The sequence below is a fragment of the Syngnathus floridae genome, chromosome 4, assembly GCF_059516105.1.
Source record: "Syngnathus floridae isolate MCC-2025c chromosome 4, RoL_Sflo_1.0, whole genome shotgun sequence".
Lineage (NCBI taxonomy): Eukaryota > Metazoa > Chordata > Actinopteri > Syngnathiformes > Syngnathidae > Syngnathus > Syngnathus floridae.
The window spans coordinates 19,433,980-19,452,081 of NC_142416.1; the positions used below are offsets into that span (position 1 = coordinate 19,433,980).

Below are 18,102 nucleotides of genomic sequence, written 5' to 3' on the forward strand. Positions count from 1 at the left end.
ATGTATGCTCGAGACAACAACCACCTCTGACTCACCCACTGGCCTTTCTCTCCTTGCAGCTTGCTGAAGAACAGCTTCAGCTCTTTGACCGTGATGCTGTAGCTGGCTAGCACGCCGAGCATGTCCACAAGCAAGTCTGAAAGGACCAAAAAAAAAAGTCACAGTAGTTCAACACGATATTCAAATGTTTTTTACCATGAATTCATGAACTTTAGATGATTGCGTATCAGAGGAACGATGTCAAAAGATGGAACATTTCCACTCGAGTTAACATCTACTTCCCCCTCACTTGACTGCACTGGTGCTGGAGGCCTTCGCTGTTTTCGCTGGCGAGAAGGGCACTGATGCAAACCCCGTCAGAAGAGATCCCGGTAATCTTAGCAATTTACCAAGGCGGTCCGACAGAGTCGTTGCAAAGCGGCACCGCAAGCGCAGCAAAGTATCCAAAAACAAGAATTGAAATAAAACCTTTCTGGGGTACATCTTGAAATAAAAATGAGTAAAGCTTTTATTTGTTCGGGTGGCCCACAAAAAACTGGCTATTTGGCTTCGAGTTTGATTTCCGTGTTTTTCCTGCTGAAGTACAAATTTCTGAAATCCGATTATCAATTAAGGAATGTGAAGTTTAATATTGGCCTTGTGTACCAGCAATCATGCTGTCCGTGTTGGAGACGCGTTGCAGCACCAGCTGAATGAGGCCCACGTCGGTGCAGGCTTGCAGGTTGCGCACGCTCTTCTTCAAGATGGCGGTGAAGATGCTCCACACCTCCGCCTGGCAGGTGGGCTCGCACTTGTCCAGGAGCTCCACCATGCACACGATGCTCTCGGGTTCCTGGATGATGAAGTTCATCTCCAGGTCAAACTGGCCGCCCACCAGCTGGGAGAACAAGAGAAAGAAATGGTTTTTTTAGTTGACTCCCTCTTTAAAGTTTAAAAAAAAAAAACCATCCATCTGCTGGCAAATAAATGTTGTCGGCAGCCATAAAAGTCACAATATCTCATTTTCAAATAGCAGCCGTGACGTTTTTATTATCGAAGCCGGCCTCTTCGTAAGGAGATAAGGAGAGTAACGAGATAGACGTCAAAATTAATTTCGACGGTGAGGCTCGTCATATTCCGGATCAACGGCGTAAAACGAACACATAATGTACGAGGCGGCCATTACGTGGATGGCGGCGAGGACCGGAGGCTGTCCAATTAGAGCGAGGGGAGATTACGTGCTTGCGTGTTCCGCGAGAGATAAAGATGGCACGAAACAACATTTCTCGTTTAACCTCGCGCCAGGATATGACATCATCCATCTCGTCAAAAAAAAATATATCGTGGAATGACTGTTTCGCCGCTGTAGCTTGACAAATAATCTCCAAAGAAAATTACAGCACGTTAGGTGATCGGGATAAGTGATGGAATGTGGCGGGCTTTGAAATGATGCCGAACATTCTTTAACTATCACATTAAAAAGAAAGAAATAATGAATTTCCAGGTCACAGTGGCCTTGGCAGCATAAAAAAAAACACATTAATGCAAAAAATTCAATTATTTTCCACACGTTTGTACCAAGAGCATAAAAAACATATCAATTTGGTTGGCCAAATATGTCAAGCTGAAAATTTCTCAAGTTGAAGATGGAAAATGTCTATTTTTAACAAGCTCCCCAGTAAAAAAATAAAAATAAAATTTTACAAGACATAAATACACATGCCGAGACGCTCACTCTCTTTTACAACTGTAAGAATGAAATGCATAGTGGATATACAGGGAATATAAAAATGCCAGGTTTTATACAAAAATGAGATTAAGATAAATCATTTAAAACGTTTTCTACCAGTAATGTGTCTTGAACCTTTACTACTACTACTCTACTGTGCCTCCAATAAACTCATCAACTAGTCTTCTGTTAATTGTCGGGAAGAAAAAAAAAAATTCTTCAGAGGCAACTGCAAGCAGTCAATCATTTTAGGCCCTGCTTGGACGTCCCCAGAAAAAAAAGAAAAAAAAAGAGCCAGTTTTGAAATTTAGTTTTTGTAAAACCACTGTAAACCGTCAAACCGGTAAGCCTAAGTCTAACCACATGAACGAGCGGTAAATCTTCCCCTCCCTACTTTTCAATAAGCTGACTTCTTTTTCAAAAACAAACATTGACATGGGGTTCAGGTACGAATTGAGTGCAGCTGGGTCCAGATGCGCCATTAGCCTCTCCCGGGCGCCATTTTCTCCTCACAAAGTTCTGATTTATGAGTCTGCCACTCAGGGCGACTCATCCATCCATCATTGCCGACGGACGGCGAAGAGAAACTACGAAGACGCTAACACACTCTGCATTAATTACGGGGCGAGATTAGTCTCCGCATTTGATTCCGCGATGGAGCCAATCATGATCTGGACGTGTTATGTCATGCTGAGATCTTAAATTAATGTGATCTTCAGCAAGACCCCCTCCCTTTGTGGAGTTGTTTTACTTCAGCTGTGTGACAGCGAGCTTCACATTCGGATTGCGGCTGAACGGATGAATTCACAGTGACACACACACACACACACACACACACAGAGTTTGGCCCGTTCCATCATTAGCATACAGTCGCTATATCAGGAGCAAGCACTGTGGTTGCCAGCTGCAGCCCGGACCCGAGTGTCTCTGAGCATCTAAACACTGTCGCCTTGTGGCAACCAGATCCCCCCCTTGGCTTGGTAACCCAGCCCGGACTCTCCTCCACCGTCCTCACCATCCCCCGAGGCCTACCTGAATTAATCATGGCCGAGCAGCCACGGAGGGCGCAAGACAAAGTACGTTCTCCATGGTCACCATGGAGAAGAACACGTGAGCGCGGCGGGGAAAGGTAGACCGAGTTTGGTTATTGTTTCGGGTTAGCGGAGAAATCGGCACATTTTTTCATCTCATCGAGAAATAACCACGGCCGTGTCCTCGGCCACCTGTGTCACGCCAGGCGGCCATTTTTTGCCGTAATCAATCATCAGCGTTCTCGCCTGACTGCCCCTCACAATTTCGAATAGCCACTCAGCCCAAAAACGTACACGCAAAAAAACGCATCACTGCTGTACTCCAATTCGAGATTCTTTATTTCAAAAGCCTGATCAAGGGCGAACACAAACAAAACACCGGCTGTCAAGTTCCACATGACAACATCCGATCCACGAGTAGCGATATCAACCTTTCCGACAAGAGCGAGGCCGAAAAACACTCAAACGAGCTGTCAGAGCGACGAGGCGCCGGTGGCCTACTTTTTTTTTTTTCTCCCCCCCCCCAACAGCCCTTTAAACGCATCCTCTTTTTAACGAGCCATCTCATCAAACCAAAGGCGCTTGGATGAGCGCATCGGTCCACGAGAGCGACGTTGGTCACGGACAGATCACACGTGAGCCATTTTGGCGTCGGCGGGAGGTCAGGCAAATAATCTGATCTGAGCGATGCTTAAAGAGGAAGGGGGGGGGGGGGGGGGGAGTTCCTGTTTGCGGGACCTTACATCACAAAAAATGATAGAAAAGCATTCTTGCAATGATAATATTTAATAATAATAACAACTTTAGCAGAAGTAATTAAAAAAGTGTTGAGTGGAATTCCATTGATATCCAATTTATTATTTCACAAATAATGTGATCTGCCATATCGTTTCCTAAAACCAAATTTGACTCAGAAAATTGTGTGCAACCACACACACACGTGCGAACGGCAACTCCCAGGACTAATTTATACCACACTGACCTTATTATGCTTCATCACTCTCATTACAGTTCCCAGCAGAAGCGTTAGCGCTTATGATACGTTTCACACAGGAAGGCACTCGAACGCACCGCTTCATTTTCTCCGATCTGCTAGTCAAAACAAACCACGCGGCCACTTGATGAACGTTATCCAGGAGTGGCGGAAAACAATGATCTTGAATAGAGTGGCCCACAAAGTGGAATAAATAAAGTTCAAATCATTGGACTCGGAAGCATTTGGATATTCAAATGAGGAGATTTGACACCGAAATAATAAAATGTGTTGAGCGGAAAAAAGCAAAGACAATATTTTTCTAAGAATATCTTCAAAAGAGCTTCAATGGCAGCTTGGGTTGGTTCCACCACTTGAGGATCCGTTCTGCATCAGAGAAGCAAGAAGGGAAATGGCTTTTCAGGAAGTGAGTTAATACTTGACTAATTTTGCCCCAACAAAATCATCATCACATCTTTGCGGATAAGCTGCTCAAACTTCAAAGTTGCGCAACGCATGAAAAGTCGAAACGCTTGGCATTCGTCGGGGTCATGCTGAAGAATGCGAGAGTGGCCAAGAGGCGTGGACGGAAAGGAGGCGATTGGATCTGAAAACAAACAAAGAATTTCCTTGTTTGGTCCACGCCGTGAGCTGACCACCACGTTTGGTGGAGTGGCATTTGCAAAATTTGAGAAACAGGCATGGATGAGAAACGCCAATCAGTCCGACTCAACCAGACTCTCCTTTTTTCTGTTTGTTCTAAAACCAGTATTGCAGGTATTGCCTTTTGTAATCAACGCCCTCATTATGGCAGTTAGAAACCTTAACCGATCGACAAGTTTTGTGTTGGCAATAAAAAGTGCTCCATTAAAAAAAAAAAAAAAGTTGTGGTGTATTGTCAGCGGTGTCTGTCCGACGATTATTTACGAACGTGATGGATGGATGGATGGATGGAAGTGTGGATGATTTACTTGGGGGGAAATCCTGGAGGTGGAATCTGGAGCATGATCGGAACGTGACTGCTGCATGCGATCGTTACTAAATTTTTAAAATTGTTTTAGTGCGGAATACATACTAATAACTTACACCAGAATATAGAATACATTTATCTCTTGGATCAGTCAAGTTAATGGAGAGCGAATGAAAATTCAGAGGGCGGAAAACTCATTTCACACCGCCAATTATTTGCCAGTGACAACTTACAGTAAGACTCAAAACAATTTGATTTGGCTGAAAATTACCGATACTAGCTCAGAATGTCCGAAACATTTCCAGATTGGTTATTATCCAATGGCTGTGCTCATCCAGTACAAAGTAGCACCTTACGCTAACTAGCATGCTAGCACAAAATATTGTTTGGGGTACATAAAATTCACTTTATAGTTTCTGAGCATCCAGGTGACCATAAAGCAATACTGGAGCAGCAAATAGGTGAGTTTTTCATGGGGGGGGGGTCTGTTGAATGGTGCAATGGGAAGCAAGAGTGAAGATGTTTGCAGCGTGACCTTGCCTTCAGGTAAAACCACATTCCAGACCAATAACTCGTCAAACTCCAGCGGATCAGCCGGGAGTCCGGCTGTCAGGCCAGCTGTCTGTCCTTCACTTGAACCAAACCGACTCGCCGTTGCCTCAAAGTGACATCGCTTGCTGATGCTAAAGACTAAACCGTTTTTCACCCTTTTAGAGTATTCTTTTTAAACTTTTTCTCAAAATAATAGGCCTAATTTAAAAAAATGAACATCTTTTTTATCTCAACCATAAACAACACTTTTTTTCTTTTCATTATAGTAATCTGGACCTCATCCATTTCTTAACCATTGCAGCAAGAAACTGTCCGAGACCAACTGTCTTCCCGTGGTCATCCCATCTTTACCTGCAGTACATCGTAAGAGTCAGAGAGACACACAAGCTATGACCTTCCTAAAAGAAATAAAACAACTTCCCGATTGAAAAAGAGAGTCAAACATTTACAAGCCATTTTCCCAGGAGGTGTCGAGACAAAGTTGACCTTTGGACAGCTAACAAAGAGTCAAAAGGTTCTGCTTCATTTGAGTTGCTCAAAGCCAGTTCCCAAGGTGCCTATGTAAACACACGCCTGAAATTTTAATCATAGCATACAGATTTGAAGTTTACGTTATCGTCTTCTCATTAGCGATATAATGCTAACATCATGCCGATGAGCGTCTTCTAAAAAAAGCTTGCTGGTGCTTGAACATTGTGATTTCCTTGTAATGTCGTCAAAGTGACCAATTTTAAATCTTTGTATGACATGTTCGTTAACATACGGTATGTACGGAATAGTCTTTTTTTTTATGGGATGGTACAGTATGTTTTATTGGCGCTTGTTTGTTTTTAATCTGCCAGTGTGTCTAATCTATCGACCGCAGACTAGTAATAATGAGCTTTGGTGAGCGAGAAAGCGACGGTGCAAACCACAAAACGGGTTAACGGTGATCGAAAGCCGCGTGGCTCGGAAGTAGGCCAGTGACTCACACCGGGGCCCGATACTCTCCATCTTTTGTGTTCTCACAGGAGGACGTAAACGTGGGAGCAATTAACGTAACGGCTTAGACAGAGGTTAAAATCATTTCTGTATGACAGGATGCAAATTCTTGGCTATATTTACAGTATGCAAAAATGATGTGTTTTGTAAGCTTTACTACCCGTAGATAACCGCACACACACTGCAGTTGATGGCGGGGGGGGGGGGAACAATTTCTTTTGATTACTTCTAAAAGCATAAAACGAGCGAATATAAGACTACATGAGCGCTCTAATAAAAAGGCTATTTTTGGATTCTTGCTCCAAAATGCGACATGGTATCAACACCCTGAATAATAGGAAAGTAGTAATTAGTGTCAAGGAAATATCGTGCTTCAGGGAGGAGAGAAGCAGAAGCGTACTTTCACTTTTCACTGTACGTGAGGTGCATTTAAAAATAAAATAAACACCAACAAAACAGGACATCAATCGATGAATTGAAAATTATGAGTCCACCATCTGCAAATATTTGCATTCTGAAAAAAATTGTGAAAACTGAACAACGCTCAATCGGCATCCCAGAATCGATTCCAAGCTACTAAGGCTCCCGATATTTTGAATTCCTACAAGCTTCTTCTCAGGCGTGACACACTACAACGGATTGTACCGTACCATACGAGAAACTATTGCCACTGTGACAAAGCAGTTTTGCAGGTTCTCCCTTCCCCACTGCCGCCACCCCATCCCCCGTCCTGCCACCAAACCGGCCCAGCTCCAGTTGCGTATCGCCCTTCACCCTTTTCCGGTTTTGTCGCCCTCTCCAGGAAAAACTTCCCATTTGAGAATCCTGTCAGGACGCCACCAGACGACGTAAGATAAGGACACACAGAGGTGGACAAGAGGTTGTGCGCAAACAAACACACCATCACTGACCTGGATATGTCACAAGCCAATGTGCTCCTGGCAATGAGGATCCTGACACCAGTCATCACGTCGCATTCGATTTACCACTTGCACATTTTAATTTCTGTGCGCGTCAACGCTAATAATTACTCACTGTGCTATCTGTCCCTTAACACAACTGACACAGAGCACTTATGCACAACGGCAGCTTATTTAATAGCGAGAGTGATTCCCAGCGTAGTGATGGATCAGCACAAAAGTCAGAGAAAGGTCAACAAAATGCAAAAATCTCAATATTATTAATTGCTCGACATTTTAAAATTCATTATCTGCTTTCTGTATCGAATGATGTGGTGGTCCAGATCTGGCCCCCAGGCCTTGAGTTAGACACCAGTGTTCTAGAATTGACCCAAAGATGAAATGCAAATTAATCAATTCAAGGACACTGGTTGACAAGCAGCTGACGGGCTTTGACAGTGACAAGCAGCATGACAGAAGTGTGTATTTTTGTGTGTGTACAGTGTTAACAAGACATATCACTCTCTCCCCCAACATGTCACGATGATCCATCCCAGCATGAAGGTGCTACCCGGGGCCTATTCTGAGCGCGCATAATCAGCTTACCAGGTTGAAGACTGTCTCCACGACGTCTCGGTTGGAAACTTCCCCAACTTCCATGAGGCCGGCCAGCACGGCGAATTTCATCCGGATACCTCGGATGGGTACAGCGGGGTTGAGCGGCAAATTGCCCGGCGTGACCTCCTCGCTCGCCATTGCTCAAGGTGGGAGGGCAGGTGGCGTCCACAGGTAAAGCCACCTGTTCGCCTCCAATGGCGGAGGTGCTCAGTCAAAGGCGGAAAGGGAGCGAAAAGGCTCGCTTTAATGTCCCTCCGGAGTTGGTGGTGGTGGTAGTCTAAAGGCACATTAGCAAGAGAAGCTTCCTCGCCATTCGATATGAATAAAGTCAAAGTACAAAGAGTGCCGCTCCGTTGTCCACGAACTATTCCTCTTCGAGTCCGTAACTTGATAGCCCACAGGCGGATTAATGCCGTCCAAAGAAGAAGCCAGGGGTGAGGTAATGGTCGGGGGTGGCAGGTAGAGCCACAGCTTGCCTTTCCCCGACGCTCGCTTCCTTGGAAAGCCTCCAAAAAAGAGCCACTGTACAACCGGCGGAAGTTGCTATTGTCACCGAGTCCGTACACTTGACAGGTAGCGGCGCCAAACTCTCAAAGCTCGCTTACACGCCGAATGAACCACCGCGTACGGAAGAGGAGAGGTGGGGTGGGTGGTGTCCGGTGGTCTCGTCGAGCCGGGAAAGTCCACTCAAGCAGGGCTGAAGAGAGTGAAGCGTTCACCCAGCTGCTCGCTGCGTCCGCCCTTCGCTTCCTGATATGCTCCCCGGTAGCTTTCAGACCGTCACCGCCATGACAGTAGAAGCCCGCGAGTGAGGAAGTATGCGCATGCGCGCCGAGGAGTAGTCAGTCGGAGCGGGTTGGTTCCGCTCAAGAGGTGGCGAGCGCGGCAGGTGTGCGGCTCAGGTGTCGCCAGAATTAAAAGTCAAAGTTTTTTTTTTTTAATTTCTGTAGTCCTCCATGAAAGCATAATCCCAGTTTTGTATCTAATCAAAACATTTGCAAGCATCTGCTTTTACTTTGTAAATCGAGAAATAATATTTTACTAGTTTTACTCACGAACCGGTAACTGAATCATAAACATTTTGTAAGCGCATTTCCTGCGGGGTTAATTTGTATTTATTTCCTGTTTTTGAATAAATTGTTACTTGACAAAAATTTGATGGATTAATCCATTATTCGATTAAAGGTGGTGAAAGGTTTTTTTTTGGGGGGGTGCTATCAAGGTAAATTGCAGGTTGCCACTTTATTTCATGTTCTATATTAATAGGACATACTTTGACGTTAACCAAAAATTAAATCTCATGAAAACCGCTTGCGAAATTAGCAAGTTATCTTCAATCTACATACATGCATTACCTTTGAAGGAAACATTGCCCCCACCAATGTGGCCGTCGTAGGCACGTCGCCGGGCCAGCACATCGCTCACGAGTAGGCATCGCGAGAGGACAAATGAGCCTCGATCTCGTTCTCTTGAATTCTCGCGCGATTTCTTCTTCTCCTCCTCTTTCACTCCCTGTAGCCAACATGGCAGTCGGCAAGAATAAGAGGCTGACTAAAGGCGGCAAAAAGGGTGCCAAAAAGAAGATGTAAGTACGAAATTCACCCAGCGGAGTATCAGTGAATCTGCACACTTCAGATTATTACACAAAACGTAATAAAAGAAGGGCGGATGAACGGGATATTTAGCGGATAACTTGGGCTACCGTCGTCGACGCAGGCCTGCGTTGGTCGAGCGTTAGCCTCAGCCATTACAATGTCATTCTTGTTGATTTAATTAACTGTAGGTTTATGCCGTAATTAACTTTAATATTAACCGCCTAGTGATAACCAGAAGTCTTTTCAATCGTCTTGGAGGTTTGACAAGCGTTTCCCGGAGCTAATGCATGTTAGCACGGCGTTAGTCGGCGTCACGTTTACTACCGTATTAACTCTTCGAATGCGGTGCTAGTTCTGTATACTTGGGTAATAAACCTGCATATGCTGTTGAATTCAACTAATTTAGTTTGAATTAGTTGTGAGCAAAAGGAGTCACAAGTGGTGTTTAGCTAATTGTAAAGATTCACTCCAACTAGTTCACAGTGTTTGGAATTGTCAATGTGTTCTATCCTTTATAGAGGTAATATTTTTTTCCCTGGTGTCCTTTAAATCTTAACTAAAAATGTGTTTTTTCTTCCAGTGTGGATCCCTTCTCCAAAAAAGACTGGTATGATGTCAAGGCACCGGCCATGTTCATCATCCGCAATCTTGGCAAGACGTTGGTCACCAGGACTCAGGGAACCAGTAAGTTTAATATTCTAGAACACTAACTTTATTTGGGGTTCATCAGATGCGCTGGATGTCGATTTCCTGACTGCTCGTTGGCACTTAAATGGCCTCAAACGTTTTGTACCTTCGTTGCTCCCAGGAATCGCCTCAGACGGTCTGAAGGGTCGCGTGTTTGAAGTGAGCCTCGCTGACCTGCAGAACGACGAGGTCGCCTTCCGTAAGTTCAAGCTGATCACGGAGGATGTTCAGGGCAAGAACTGCCTCACCAACTTCCACGGCATGGACCTAACCCGTGACAAGATGTGCTCCATGGTCAAGAAGTGGCAGGTAACACCAACTGTGGACAGAACAAACACATCCAGCATCTCTCCACATTGTTTTGAAGTATTATCCGATTAGCGGATATCACAAAATTGATTCGCCGATCAAAATACTGGATCGTCGCAGCCCTGTTATAGTGCCTAAACCTGAGGTGGTTCCCAATGTTTCCCCAGACCATGATCGAGGCCCATGTGGACGTGAAGACCACAGATGCTTACCTGCTGCGCCTCTTCTGCGTGGGCTTCACCAAGAAGCGCACCAACCAGATCCGCAAGACCTCGTACGCCCAGCACCAGCAAGTGCGCCAGATCCGCAAGAAGATGGTAGAGATCATGACCCGCGAGGTGCAAACCAACGACCTGAAGGAGGTCGTTAACAAGCTGTGAGTGGCGCGCAGTCGTGTTTGGGCCGTTGGTGTCCTTTCTGATGATGTTGACGTTTTGGTATTCGGGGTTTTCTTTCAGGATCCCTGACAGCATTGGCAAGGACATCGAGAAGGCCTGCCAGTCCATCTACCCCCTGCACGATGTCTACGTCCGCAAAGTCAAAATGTTGAAGAAGCCCAAGTTTGAACGTAAGCCGCAATTCTAAACTCTGCCTTTAGGTTGAATATTAAAATTAATTTTATTAATTGATATTTACATCTGCTAGTTGTTTAGTCCATCCCGGCTGTTAAATACATTGCCTGTGTTTCTTCCACAGTGGGCAAATTGATGGAGCTCCATGGCGAGGGCAGTTCAGGCAGCGCTGCCAAAGCAGCCGGAGACGACACCGGAGCCAAGGTGGAGAGGGCAGACGGTTACGAGCCCCCCATCCAGGAGTCTGTCTAGAAATAAAAGCCCTGACAGATTTAATAATAAAAAAATGTAAATGACCAATTTTGGACTTGTCTTTTTGTCATTGCTGTTCAATTAAAAGCACAAGCCCCTGCAATGCTTGTAAAATTATAAATTGTCTTTTTTTTTTAATACAATTGCAATGCAGAGATAAACCACTAGATGGTGCTAGTGCACAGCTATTTTATTTACAGAATTAGTCGTCAAAGAACACAGTTAGAAATGTAATGCAGCAGAAAATATTCGCTAATGTCAAATACTGCATTGTACAACAATTGGCTGAGGTGTGGGTCAATAGATCAGAGCAGTTGAATGTAATTTTTAGGCACTAGAGCCCGTTTGCCTCTCAAGTCACCCAGGAACCATTCGTCATCCATGGACTCCAGGTTAGTGATGGTGTCACCAACCTGCAAAGCAATCAATTGAAAAATGTCAAGATGCTGTAATGCTTTAACTTATATTTGAAAAATATCCTTGAAAAAATTACCTGCAGAGATAGCTCCTCATCACAGTCTGAAGTGAAGTCGTACATGGCCCTTCCCTTCATTCCTTCAGGTGGTGGTGACGTTGGACCAGCTCATCATAAAATAAAAATAAATGACTTACACACTGCTAATGAGCACGACACTGCCACCTACTGTAGTGGATGTGCAATTACACTTTATTCTAGCAGTCCAGCCTAGAGTCTAACTGGAATCTCGAACAACCGTCATGTGTGGACGTCATACCTGTGCGACTTTCCACAAAAGCCTTCGGAAAGATTCCTTCTTTGCCGTTGAGTCTTCCGCAGCTCCACTCGTCATCGATGTGCTTGGTCACGAGGATGGAATCGCCTCGCTTGAAAGACAGCTCGTCCTCCGCCTCGCCCTCAAAGTCGTGTCGAGCCTGCGCCCATTCCACCGACGACTGAGGGGGCAACACGATAAAAGATTTGACAGCTGGGATATCGAAAAACACAGAAATTGGGTCACCGTAATTATAAAAGTGGGCTACCTGAGCCGGCTTGACAGCTTCTGGCTGATTACTGACCATGCCTGTGAATAAAGAGGTGCACAATTGTGCTCTGAATAATACGCTATAATAATAATATTTTAAATCAAAGAGTTAGACTGAGGAAAATACTCAAAATGTTACATATTTTTAATTCAACTGAATGTTACCTGGCAATGCGACCTTGTTGACACTCGTCCGACTTTGCTGCCTCGCGGGCGCTGGCGGCAGATCTTCCACAACTTCTACAAAGTTGAGAGGGAAAATTCCGGAAGCGGCGCCCAACTGGCCGCGGGCCCACTTGTTGCCCTCGTAGGCCTGCAGCTGGATCACGTCGCCTTCCGCGAATGACAACTCCTCGCCGCTCTCGCCGGCGAAATCAAAGCGGGCCATGCATCTTGGACCGCTTCATACATCAAAAAGACACGCAAGAAGTAAAATAAAAAAAACACTGGATTAAAAAAAAAAAAAAAATGGTGGGGAAAAAAAAAATAGGGCACAAGAATGTTTTAAAGAAAAGAAAACTGACCTGACTTTAGCAGAAAGTGGTTTTGGTTTCTTCTCCGGGACAAGTTTGGGTGGTGCACCTGACTAATTAGAAAAAGAACACAATGATAAACTTTTTTTTTTTTTTTTTTTGACACTCTAGACGACTGTCTCTTACTTACCATCACTTTGACAAAGTTAACTGGGAAGTAACCAGTGGATCCTTTACAAGTCCCCTTGCACCATTCACCATTCACACGCTCCACCATGGTGATGATATCACCGGCCTTCAAGCCCAGCTCTCCTGGACCCTCTAACGAACCCACAAAAAAAACATCTCCATGAAATTAAAAATCACTAGAACTACATTTAACCAGATCACATTTCAGTGACATTTAAGAGCAAGCAAATTTGTAGTATTTTCATCTGTGGTGTATTTTTGCAATGCTATCCAACAAAAAAAAACAAAATGAGGTCACCTGGAGTGAAGTCATGTAAGGCTTGAACGATTTGTCCATTTTCTTTCTTGCCAGTGGGAGCTGCATCCTGCACAAACAAGCGCAAGGTCTCCAAGGTTTTAGACCACAGGAACTTCAGGGACACTGACTTTAATTAGCCAATGGGTGGGTTGTTAGCAAACGCTACGAATCCTGCCTAGCAACATGCAACAATTTGACTCGTATTCAATAGAAAGCCCATCTGACCTGGAATGACGGTTCTCCGGTGGAGTCTGGGGTGTGTGGAAGCTTTGGGAAGGAAACACAAATTAAAAATGGAGTCATGGGAACAGGGAGGTGTGTTCGGGGATCTCCTCACTGTGAATTTGTCATAGAGACGATGACCCTGGACAGGTCTGGGAGGGAGAAGGAAACCTTTGGAGGGCTTGGCGGCCTGCACGCTTGGCGGCGGCGGTCGTCCCGGACCAGGTTTTGGTGGAGGTGGGCGCGATGGGAGCGTTCTTTTTATGCTCTGATGCCTGAAAAATAACAAAATGGCGTCACGTCAATTGTGAAATAGAATAGGGAGATTTTCACTTCTACTCACCGATTTGGCAGCGACGGAGCCCGCTTGACACTTAACGGTCCCTGCTGAGAAACACGACAAGTAGTCAAGCTCTGTTTAGTTTTTGTGCTCGGAAAAAATCCATACCTGGGTTGAGATGCTGGGTAAGGACTTTTGCTTGGCCACGGCTGCCGTGTTTCGGGGGCTGACAGGTGCCCGACCTGGAAGTGGAGGAGGATTGCCCACAGGTACGCGAGCTGGAAGAGGAGGAGGATCGCCGACAGGTGTCCGAACTGGAAGTGGAGGAGGATTGTCCTGAAGACTCTCTGTGGCTGATGGGACATAGCATGTTATTTTTCGTAGCGCTTTGCTAGCATGCTTTTTATTTTTAGCTAAGCGAGACTCACAGATTTGGCTGGGGACTCGAATCGTGGTGGGCCTTCTTGTTACAGACGGTCTCGCTTTGATGGGAGCGGGATCTGAGGTCACAAAGCAAGAAATACGCACGTTTTTAAATCGTAGGATAGCTAATTGTCGTTAGCATCTTAGTCTCGTTTTGATAGCAATGGCTATGCTCGTTGTGCTGACCTTTAGCTCTTTAAGCTAACCTTTAGCACGTTGAGGTTTCTTTGAAATGCAAAGTGCATTATAAATAAAATGTATTATTATTATTAATTATTATTCAAATTCTACATTCACTGCTTGAGCATTTGTGATTGAAACTGAACCATAATTTGACTTACTTGCCGGTGTGACGGCATTGTCGCTAGCGGTGGAATTGTGGTTGTTGATGTTGAGGTTGGCCTTCAGCGGTTCCTTGGTCGGCTCCACCGGCCGTCTCGGCGGCAAAGGTGGCTCCTCGTCGTGGATGCTGTAGTCTCTTGTCAACGATGGCGGGCGCGAGCGGAAGCCAGGTCCGCCCTTTGTGAGCAGGGTCTCCAATTCTTCTCGCACGGGATTTCCGGCGGGTTTCTGAGATGCCAGGAGAGGTTTAGCGGAGACTGGTGGCGCCACAGCTTTTCTGGGTGGAGGCTGCGGTCTGATCGGTTCTGAGGCACTCGCGTGCTCAGGGGCGAGCTGGCTCTCAAAGGCCTGGATCTTGGACTGGATGTTTCGATGACTGTTCATCTCGCCATGAAGTTGTTCCTCCTGATTGTCTTGGTCTCCGTTGGGACTAAAGACCTCCAGCAGCTGCTCCAGATACCTATTTGAGTCTCGAGCAACGGTCAGGAGATCATCATCTTCAAGTTTGAACAATGTCTGAAAGTTATCTTCTGTCTGTTTTCTGGATTTTACGCGAGGACGCGGGACAGGTCTTGGCTCGAAGCTAGGAACAGAAAAAGTCGTTGAGTCCGGTTGCACGGTGGTCTCCCAGTGGACGGTGACCGATCTGTTGCACTGATCGCTTGAGTCCTGTCTTTCTTGCGACTTTTGTGGACCACTTTCCCAAGAACTTTCAAGTCCAATCAAAGATGGTTTTGGAGGTTTTTGCGGCTTTTTACCTGAAGAACAATCACACTCAGATGGGAAGGAAATTCAATAAAAATTTCTCGGTGCATCATCCAATGGTTTTTACCGGCTGGTTTCTCCTTGACGGGGTCAGTCTGTGTGTAGCAGGTCGTGGCGCTACAGTAAAAAGCACGTCGGGGGGCAGCAGTGGGCTGAACAATGTGCTCCTCTCTGGTCTTTTCTTCAATCACCTGGTCATAGGACGGTGGGGGCTGAGTTGTGGAAAACAGAAACTTTAGCAAGATGATTTCTAAACTTTGAATCCCAGAGAATCAACACTTCCAAAGTGGCTCAAAAATTTGGCGTCTCCCTCACATGAAGCTCGAACAAACCTGGATGCCTGAGGACCAGATAGATTGAGGGGGTGAAGAAAAGAACTCGGAAAATGCGTTTGAGAACCAGTTGTCGTCATCCAGAGGTTCCGCTGAGATGATCTCCGGTCGCCTTTGAAAACACAACACACCATTTAGAATGCCAAAATCCATAAAGCATCATTTAAATAAAAAGTAGCTCCTGCTTTTGTCAAATAAAAGACTTTAAAGATATGCGACTAGGATAAATCATCACAACTTACCAGTGTTGGAAAAGGTCTGCTTTGTTTCTGTCAAGATGATCTGTGAAGATGAACAGAAGGTTGCCATTTTAATGAATAGTGTGTTGCCAGGTAAGAATCCTGCGACTAGCTAGCTGCTACAATGAAACACCAGCAATGCAAGTGAACGTGAAAGTCTGGATGTCATAATGTGAAAACCAGAAATTTAAACTATTCACTTTAATGATAAGGTGCAAAGTACAAGCCCTGGATTTTGCTCAAATATGTACTTCAAACAAAATGGCTGCCTTCCTGTTTTATTTCATTTCCAATAATATTTCTTTATTTTTAAAACCGTTGGCATTTTTGTTTGTAAATCTTTTTCTTGTGTTGTTTCTATTGACAGATTGTATTTTAAAAACAAACAGTGAAGTCGTTGAGATTAAAAATTAACCCACCTAATTACCATCTACAAAAATGAATGGAGAAAATACAAAGGTCAAAATCAAAGCCCTCATTTGATTTAAAGTGAATACAATCATTTTGGTTAAAGGAATCTCAATATGAAGCACCTATCACATCTATTACTTGTTTGCTATTTTTTTTTATCATTTGTTTTTAGCCTGACATAGCTTTCAAACTACCGCCACTTCCTTGTTTGAAACAAGAAGACAAGAGAGCTCTTTTGACACGCTCCTTACCTTCTGAGGAGCTTTCTGGAGTATGTCAAGTCCACTATTAACAGTTGGTTTCAATTTGAATCTCTCCGATGGGTGAACTAGTAAAACTGAATGTCTTTATACCGACCGGTGTGTGTGACAAAAAAAAAAAAAAAAAAATTAAAGGCACACACCCACAATCACCTTGTTCAAATCAGGTGGAATGCTGTCAATCAAGAAGTGGAGCCCGAGCCACACAACAATGCTCAGGTGGAAAAAAAAACAAAAAAATAAGGAAGTACATCAAAGATATCGTAATAGAAAAATAAAATGATAATAATCATAATGATAATAAAAAAAATCACTGACAAGTCATTCAAGTAAAAGTATACAAACATCTGAGAAAAATTAAACAAGAATTAAAAAAACTAAATAAATATTCAACAATTGCACAAAGTGAATGACATTGTATACTGTATTGTGTCGTGATGTTTATGTGTGAGTGGACACGAGTGAAGCTGCTGAGGTCAGCGAAATACTTTTTCCCCCCATCACAGCTGTGTCTGTGCCACTCTAACACATGCTGACATTGACTACATGCTTTGGACCACAACAGCCGCACACACACACAGCAGCTGCACAACAAACCATCTGCCTGCCTCTTTAAACTCACAAATCAGATTATTAAAAAGATGCCAGACAATTTATTCCACGACCACACTCGTAACTACAAATCGATTGTATCGCAAATTATCTTCCCCCATTGAAATGAATGGAAAAGCCATTAATCCGTACCAGAATGTTTTGATAAGGAAAATATATTTTACAGCCATCACACAGCACTTGTAATATTTTATCTTTGATCTAGACTTGCAAGTCAAAGCATAAATCATCTAAATTATGGTTTAATATTCATATACCAACACACTATTGTGTGTCTACGCACTATAACAGTCAATTTGACTTTTATTTTGTATTACAAACTAATCTACCTGTTGCTTGGTTGATGGCGTGGTGAATTTCGGTACGGTCCTCTTCTTCCCCGCGCCTCACTTCAGCCATTATGAAAACAATGAAGAGTAACAAATCACAAAATGAAAATAATCGTGATTAATATGTGTTGCCTTGAGAATGTGTGTGCATATGATGATGTGGTCCTGCCAACTGCGGTAATTTGTGTGGGTGGGACCCCTGCAACAGGGTGGACCCCACCTCCCCACCAAAATGATGGGCGACTACGGGATTAACGCAATAAATTTGTTTCATATCATTTAAACCCAAATACAATCAAATACTGTTACTGTAATAATCCACTGTACATTAAATGATAATACTTTATCACGCCATATCATAGCATTACATACAATCGTTTTCGAACTTTTAACACTAGAGGGAACTAGAGTACAATTAATAGTGCATGAGCTTTGTATAGTAAGTGTATCACAATTATTATCGAAATACTTCTCAAAGCTCTTCAGGTAAATTGGGGCAGTTCCTTTACAGCGTTAACTAAGTAGCAGTATTTATTACAGTATTTATTTTCTTACGTAACTTCTTTGTCCAGCAGAGGGAGACAAATTACAATTTATGTACTGTATTACGTTACATCTCTTTGGCGAGCTCTTCACTTTATGTTTCATAGTGATGCCATAAAAGCTCTAGACAGTGACACATTTCGGAAAAAGCAATATCAAAACTAAAATCAGCGAATTTATATAACTTTGTGTCTTTTTAAAGGCAAAGCTAAGAGACGCTTTGACGCGACAGTACG

General features: G+C 44.1%; 3 protein-coding genes across 9 annotated transcripts in view; 1 reads left to right on the forward strand and 2 right to left on the reverse strand.

The window, feature by feature from the left end:
* The window catches only part of lrba (LPS-responsive vesicle trafficking, beach and anchor containing), a 96,187-nt gene extending 87,635 nt beyond the window's left edge, over window positions 1-8,552 (reverse strand). For both annotated transcript variants that reach the window (XM_088374362.1, XM_088374361.1), the window contains exons 1-3: window positions 7,721-8,552; window positions 646-877; window positions 36-136 (exon numbers count right to left, since the gene is read on the reverse strand). In XM_088374362.1, the coding sequence (XP_088230488.1) occupies window positions 36-136; window positions 646-877; window positions 7,721-7,870 (483 nt within the window). In that variant the 5' untranslated portion in view covers window positions 7,871-8,552. The remainder of the gene's footprint in view (window positions 1-35; window positions 137-645; window positions 878-7,720) is intronic.
* Window positions 8,553-9,162: 610 nt separating this feature from the next.
* rps3a (ribosomal protein S3A) lies at window positions 9,163-11,195 on the forward strand. The gene is made up of 6 exons (XM_088372937.1): window positions 9,163-9,317; window positions 9,908-10,011; window positions 10,136-10,323; window positions 10,491-10,699; window positions 10,782-10,891; window positions 11,020-11,195. Exons 1-6 carry the CDS (start codon window positions 9,181-9,183, stop codon window positions 11,145-11,147), a joined length of 876 nt encoding a protein of 291 aa, XP_088229063.1. The 5' UTR covers window positions 9,163-9,180; the 3' UTR covers window positions 11,148-11,195.
* A 124-nt stretch (window positions 11,196-11,319) lies between these two features.
* sh3d19 (SH3 domain containing 19) lies at window positions 11,320-17,899 on the reverse strand. 6 transcript variants are annotated; one of them, XM_088372932.1, is made up of 19 exons: window positions 17,884-17,899; window positions 17,324-17,383; window positions 15,715-15,754; window positions 15,473-15,584; window positions 15,208-15,331; window positions 14,375-15,133; window positions 14,039-14,110; window positions 13,779-13,963; window positions 13,674-13,717; window positions 13,446-13,605; window positions 13,334-13,375; window positions 13,109-13,175; window positions 12,812-12,942; window positions 12,673-12,734; window positions 12,314-12,549; window positions 12,147-12,187; window positions 11,882-12,059; window positions 11,641-11,729; window positions 11,320-11,560 (listed from the first exon to the last, which is right to left on the reverse strand). In XM_088372932.1, coding segments are annotated over exons 1-19 (2,511 nt in total). In that variant the 5' UTR covers window positions 17,885-17,899; the 3' UTR covers window positions 11,320-11,452. The 6 variants fall into 6 exon arrangements, with proteins under 6 accessions (XP_088229058.1, XP_088229057.1, XP_088229056.1 ...); XM_088372931.1 differs by having other exon boundaries at window positions 13,674-13,714; window positions 15,208-15,352; XM_088372930.1 differs by having other exon boundaries at window positions 15,208-15,352.
* Between the last annotated feature and the right edge of the window lie 203 nt (window positions 17,900-18,102).

Excerpts from the sequence above, each read along its gene's own strand:
- sh3d19 (XM_088372933.1), bottom strand. The coding sequence starts at position 17,393 with ATGGCTGAAGTGAGGCGCGGGGAAGAAGAGGACCGTACCGAAATTCAC. Across the intron at positions 12,550-12,672 it reads CCACTTTCTGCTAAAGTCAG|CGGTCCAAGATGCATGGCCC; the intron begins GTCAGTTTTCTT and ends TGATGTATGAAG. Across the intron at positions 11,730-11,881 it reads TTTTGTGGAAAGTCGCACAG|CTGGTCCAACGTCACCACCA; the intron begins GTATGACGTCCA and ends TTTTATGATGAG.
- rps3a (XM_088372937.1), top strand. The coding sequence starts at position 9,181 with ATGAGCCTCGATCTCGTTCTCTTGAATTCTCGCGCGATTTCTTCTTCT. Across the intron at positions 10,324-10,490 it reads CCATGGTCAAGAAGTGGCAG|ACCATGATCGAGGCCCATGT; the intron begins GTAACACCAACT and ends ATGTTTCCCCAG. Across the intron at positions 10,700-10,781 it reads AAGGAGGTCGTTAACAAGCT|GATCCCTGACAGCATTGGCA; the intron begins GTGAGTGGCGCG and ends GTTTTCTTTCAG.